Raw genomic sequence first — 6,556 nt, forward strand, 5'->3', positions numbered from 1 at the left:
CACACACTTGCTGAGTATTATATATATATACACTTTTAAGAATTGACAACAATCTACTCCATTCATGGGGAGAAAAAAAAAAAGGTTTAAAGGAGTCAATTCTGTTCTCTAAGAGTACATTATCAGGGGTTGTTGACTATTGCAAATGGTCTTTGGTGATATTCTCAGGCAACAAATTATCAGGTGAATGAACCAGAGTATAAAAAAGTTAATCTCATTTTACTACTATAAAACTTAGTTAATTTTTATCTATTTACACTGACAGCTTCTGATGAAGACAGTATTCACATGAATAGTAATTACTAAATGCCAGCATTTTGTCTGTATTCATGTTTATTTGTACCTAATGATTATACATCTGCATAGTATACCAATGGAGAGATTTTAGGCAAAGAATTCAATATCTCAGTACAAGTAACAGGTCTGAACTAGCAAACCTTTCTTTCTTTCCAGTTCTTCATTATGTACCTCTACGATTTTCTCTATATACAGAAAAATGAACTGTAGACTTTGCAAACATTGAAATGGAAATTACTTACTGTACTTAGCCCCATCCAGTGCTGCCACTGCTTTTTCCAAACAATTCCTAGTGGGATTTCCAGAACGGCTATATTCAAACCCCTAAAGAAAAAAAAGTTGGCATTTATCCTAACAGATACAAGTTGGTCATTAGAATCCTAACATAGCCACCCCCACAACTACAAGTTCATCCTGCCATGATTTTTCTCCTATGTAGTCATGATACATCTAGTCATTAGACTGAAGGATGATAGTGTTATGGCTACAGTGATGTGAGAGGCTCTGAAATCAACCAAACTGCCCATAGGGAAATTACTCACTTTTTTCAAAATTCAATACTTCAACTACCAATCTCTACATCTGTAAAATGCTAAATAAAATACAAATATATAACTCACAAATATAAAATAATATATTAAAAAAACAAGATAATGTGAAAGGTCACTGCATGCAGTTCCCAACATGTGCTGGCCACTAGATAAATGGCAATTTGTATTAGTAGTACTACTTTTTTAAATTATTTATTTAATTTTATTCATTCATTCATTTAATTTGACCAGAGAGAGACACACATGCAGAGAGAGAGGGGAAAAGTGAGAAAGTAAGCCACCAGGTCCAGGATTTGAACCACTGTAGGCCATGTGGGAGTGTCCAGCACCTTAACCACCACCATGCCATCTGCTGGTCCCAGTGGTAATATTTTGATGTTAGATTCATCTTTACAGTAATCTGGAGACATCAGGAAAAAAGGAATTAGAGGAGCCAAGGAAGTAAACTTCATTCTAGCTTGTGTTTCATTTCAAAGAAGTAAGCGAGGCAAGTTTACATAACATTCAACAGGAAGCTACAAACAAATGGTCAGAGTTCAGATGTTGGCTCTACAAAAGTGACTCAAAAAATAGTGAGTAATCCTTGGCAAAGCATCTCCACATAATAATTTTTTAAAATTTGCATTATGTTTTTGTCACACATACAGCACCGTACTAGCTGTATTCATCCTTTTTATTAATCCTCCTGATCTAATTTAAGGAAAGCGAAGCCAAATGTTAGAGGACCCAGAGTGTCAGAGCCAGAATTCAAACCTGGGATTTGCACAATGATTAAAGATCCTATAATTTTCTCCCCTTCCTCCTATTGCACGTAACAAAACACAATCACTCTTTGCATCTTTGTTTGTGACTCAGGAGCTCACAGTATTAGTAATAATAATTTTGAAAAGTTGTGTTGCTTTGTTTCCTTGTTGTTGACTAACTGAGGAGATATATTTGGTAGGATTCCAGAGTATCCTCACCATATCCTCCCACCATCATCTTAACCCATGACCTGCAGCTTTCCTGGATAGAAAAACAAACAAAAATAAAAATGCTTGAATTCATGAGGCTACTGACACAAAAAGATACTGCATGTTTTCATCTTATATTCACTGCAGATGTGAAACTTATGGAAGAAAAAGCAGCACAGTTCAGTTGAAATTGCTACATCACTCAATGGCTTTCCGAATGGAACTAGACTATCAGATGTTTCTCATTCAATTCTTCAAATTTCCTTTAGTATTCTCAAATGATTATTTTTAAAGTATTAAGCAGAGTCTTATGGATTTAACCATCTCTCCTACCTTTTAGAAAACATTTAAGATTTAATATTATACTCAGATGGTTAATTTTTATACTAAGTTCCAATGCTTGGGTAGTCACATATTCACTAAACCCTATAGCAGGATCAAACTCCATGCTTGGAAGAGAGATTGTGTACACATTTGCTAGGGGCAATCTAAACCTGTTGCAGAAATGTCCTTAGAATTGTACCATACAGGGACCAGCAGTTAGCGTAAAGGCTATGTCGCTGGACTTCCATGTAGGCGATTACGATACAATTCAAGTCCCCCGGACTCGGAGGCTTATTGCGGCCTGTCCATCCCCCCTGGGGGATGATTTCTTACAATTCAAGTCCCCCGGACTCAGCGGCTTATTGCGGCCTGGCCATCCCCCCTGGGGGATGATTTCTTGCTTTCTGTGTCTCTGTCTCTTTCTGTCTTTCTGTTGAGCGCACAAGCCCTGCAGCAAAAACCCCTCCAAAAAAAAAAAAAAAAGAATTGTCCCATACAAAACAAAGGATCTATAATAATTTTATTCAATTTATGTAAGTGGTTTTTGAAAGTTATGGACCTACAAAGTTCATTTAACTAATTCCTACTGAACTTCAGCAAATCTTAAATGTTGCAAGATCCATTAAGTACACCACCAAGAAGAAAAGAAACCATGTGATTAACAAAAAGGGTTCTTTCATAGTCTTTACAAGTCATTTACATATGACTCTGGATTAGTTCCTTTCTATAAAGAGTATACATTACCTTTTACACTTGCCCTGTGATCTGGTTGTTGTGAGGGTCAAAGGAGATAGTGTAAATGTGAACACCAAGAAACACCAAACCACCACTGAGGAATTATGATGTATCGCACAGCTTCATAGACATCTCAGCAACTTATATGATAGCTATTATTATCGGCCCCATGTATACAGGATCAATCTGAGGCTTGGAAACGTTAAGGAACTTGCTCAAAGTCACCAAGCTCAGCAAAGGTAGTGTCAGAATTAACACCAAGGTCCTTTGACTACATGACTTTTGCTCTTAATTACTAAGCCACACTGCTTACATGATGCAATGTGTTAAATTATTACTAGCATTACTGGAGTATAGCACAGTAAAGCCCAGTGCTCTAGAACAGGGTTTGAATCCCAGTTCCACCATTTAACTAGCCTTAGGATAGTTATGAACAGCCCTAAAATCTCAGACAGTTTATCAGAAAAATGAGAATTTAGTTCAGATTAGGATTGTTGTTAAAATTAGATGAGACAATCTGTATAATACACATTATATGTATAAATATATGTATTTGGCACATAGTAGGTACTCAATAACTATTACCTGAAAAGTGCTATTGAGAACAATCTTGGTCTAGGTGAACTGACAGACCATTAGTATTTTTTAAATTGACTCCTTACAGTATCTTTAAAATTCTTTGCAGCTAAAAGTAATTAAATGAAGTCGTGACCCTCATTTAGAGTTGCAAATTTACCGAAACCACATACATTTCAGTGCAGATCTATATGGAGAGTTGTTCCAACTCCTCCTCCTTTTTGATAACTACTTACCAAAAGAAATACGATCACTGGAACATCCAATACAAAGCTTTACTGCAAGGATTACTGTGTAGGAACATCTTTTCGGGTGTCTTCCTAATTTATAAATTACCTTATAAATTATTTGCATGCCTTCTTAATTTATAAGCGATCTGTTTCCCCGCCCAACTCTGAACCGCCCCAGACAGACCCAGCTCACCGAGTGCTGGCCCGGCGCCCCTTGCTTGAACGTGGTGGACAGTGAGATGGGGGGCACCACAGCGTGGGAGGTCCACTGCTCTGGTTCCTGGCCCACATGGATGGCCTGCGTGGCGAAATGCTGGAAGCTAGGCAGGAAACCATGTGGGGAAGCGTCCTTTTTCTGCATGCTGAATCGCGAAGGGAGGAGAGAGTAAAAGAGCGAGGATGATAGAGTTAGGAAAACGAGGCGTCAGTGCTGGAGAGAGGGGAAAATTAGGAGAAAGGCGGCTGAAGGCACGCCGTCTGAGCTGACGACACGCGCACAAAAGCCGGGCACCGGGACTCGCGGCCGAGACTATTTAGCCGGCTGGGAGGCTCCGGATCACCGCGGGGCGGCCCAATGAGCGAAGGCCCCGACGCGCCCTCTGTTTCTCATTGGTTGGCAGCAGAGGCGTTGCCTGGAGCGTCGCCGCGATCACCCTTCCCGGTGCCCACAGGGGAGTGAAGCTGAAGTCCCTGAGTCCACGTGGTGTTGGTCCCTGCGGGAGAAATTCCTGTGTACCGGCCCTGGGGAAGCTGCCATGCTGGCTCCTGCGAGCCACCCGGGCGTTTAAGTGTGTGACCTCAGGCGGGAGGTTCGCCCGAGATTTGGAGAAAGGCTAACTTGATGTTGAAACCGAGTAACCTGTAAACAGGCCACACAAATAGTCTCTTCTTACAGCAGCAAGTGTCCCTGACGCCCCCCCCACCTTTTGTCCTGAGGGCAGTACTGAAAGACGCAAGCGAAAACGTGGAGATTTGTTACGAAAACGGTGGCCTGAGCTGCCAATTGTGCTGCTAAGATTCTCATTAATCTCAGGCAGCCTGTCTTTTTAAGATACACTAAATTCTAATAAAACAGCGCCAAGTGGGAGTCCAACGCCTTTAACCACCACGCCACCTGCTGGTCTCTCTCTCTCTCTCGCTCTCCCGCTCTCTCCCCACTCCCTCTCTCCCTCTCTGGTCAAATTTAAAAATAAAGTTAAATAAAATAATTCTTAAAAAAAGTTTCATTAAAAAGAAAACCTCAGCGCTTGCAATAGTTGAAACAGGAGTGGGGGTCATATTTTTCTTAAGTAACAGCTAAGCTATTGCAGCAAGAATGTCTAAGCAGAATTCTGGCAGTTTCCTAAAAGCTATTCAAACTTAAACTTTTTCAAGTGTCATGTTCTTCTGAAGCACCAGAGACACTCTCCCTGAAGAGAAAGATAGCATGGCTTTGAGAAGCTAATTGGAGCCTCAAATCCTGAACACAATGCTTTCATTGTTTCACAATTTACATCCTTGTAGGACAATTTAACATGTACCTGCATTCAGGACCCTGCTCTCAAAAGGATCACTCCTTTACAAGAAACAACAAAAATCTCCTTGTTCCCTGAACAACACAGACTTGATCTACTTACTATTGTGACTATTTTCTAGAAGAGAATTTAGTAATATTTCTGTTACCTGCAAAATATTAGCTAAAGAGCTGAAACTTTATTTAAAAAAAAAAGAGAGAGAGAAGGAATAAATAGCTCTTTTATTTTTCAGTTTGAAAGATGTGCAAAGAAGAAATGAGGCAATTCACTTTCAAACTAGCTATAGGAACTCCTACCCATTAAGGACTAGAAGGGCAGTGTCTACTGCATGCAAGGTTTTGAGTTTTATACCTGGAAATGGGGAAAACTGATGGACTCCAGTAATAATTATAGATATTGGTACATAGTTAACTAATTTTTAAAAAAAATATAACACCACTGGGACCAGCAGATGGAGTAATGATTTCATCGCTGGACTCCCACATAGTAGACTGCAGTTTGAATCTCGGATCCAGCAATGAAAACTCATGTCTGGCAAGTATGCATGCGTGCCCAAGATCCTGGGAGGAGAAAGGAAGAAAAGGGATTGCAGAGTGGCTATCCCCCTTGGGGGGGAGTGATTTCTCACTTTCTATCTCTCTGTCTCTATCCAGCAAGCACGTGTACCCTATAGCAAAAATCTCTCCATAAAAATAAATAAATAAATAAATAAATAGATAGATAAATAAAAATGTAACACCACTGCAATTCATTTCAGTTGTTAGGCATACCTGTACATGAGTATATTTTTATGAGCTGCAGACCTGCACCTAGCATTCAGGAGGGTCAAAAATAGTCCCAATTACTGTTACCTCCTAATATTCACTTTTTTTTTTTTTTTGAGAGGTTCGCTATAGGGCGCATGTGCTCGTCAGACAGAGAGAGACATAGAGACAGAAAGCAAGAAATCACCCCTCAGGGCGGATGGTCACACTGCAATCCCTTCTCCATTCTCCTCTCAGGATCTTGGGCACGCACACACGCGCCCGGCGCAAGTTCTAAGCCACCAGGTCTGGGGCGTGAACCGCGGTCAACTACGTGGGAGTCCAGCGACATAGCCATTACGCTAACTGCTGGTTCCCAAGGCGAAATATTTTTATAATAGTTTTTTAAACACTATGAAAACTGCACTGTAATTCTGTATAATTCATGAAGACCTCTACTCTTCTCACTAAAGTAAGGCTGTGGAGTAAGATATTGTGCTCTCTCTCTCTTGCTTATGGAAGAAATACATAAAATAAAAAAAATGTTAAAAGTTAATTGTGACCGCTAAGCACAAATAGCAGGGATATTAATGTAAAATTTTATTGTTGTTGAGCATAAATACAAGCAATGAC

At 40.0% G+C, this 6,556-nt stretch overlaps 1 protein-coding gene across 1 annotated transcript in view; it reads right to left on the reverse strand.

Annotated features, from left to right (window-relative positions):
* The window catches only part of CTH (cystathionine gamma-lyase), a 24,914-nt gene extending 20,721 nt beyond the window's left edge, over positions 1 to 4,193 (reverse strand). Inside the window, exons 1-2 of the mRNA XM_006167134.3 lie at positions 3,860 to 4,193; positions 540 to 621 (exon numbers count right to left, since the gene is read on the reverse strand). Coding sequence (XP_006167196.1) covers positions 540 to 621; positions 3,860 to 4,027 — 250 coding nt within the window. The 5' untranslated portion in view covers positions 4,028 to 4,193. The remainder of the gene's footprint in view (positions 1 to 539; positions 622 to 3,859) is intronic.
* Positions 4,194 to 6,556: the final 2,363 nt, after the last annotated feature.

This window comes from Tupaia chinensis, unplaced genomic scaffold (assembly GCF_000334495.1).
Source record: "Tupaia chinensis unplaced genomic scaffold, TupChi_1.0 Scaffold144529_1, whole genome shotgun sequence".
Lineage (NCBI taxonomy): Eukaryota > Metazoa > Chordata > Mammalia > Scandentia > Tupaiidae > Tupaia > Tupaia belangeri.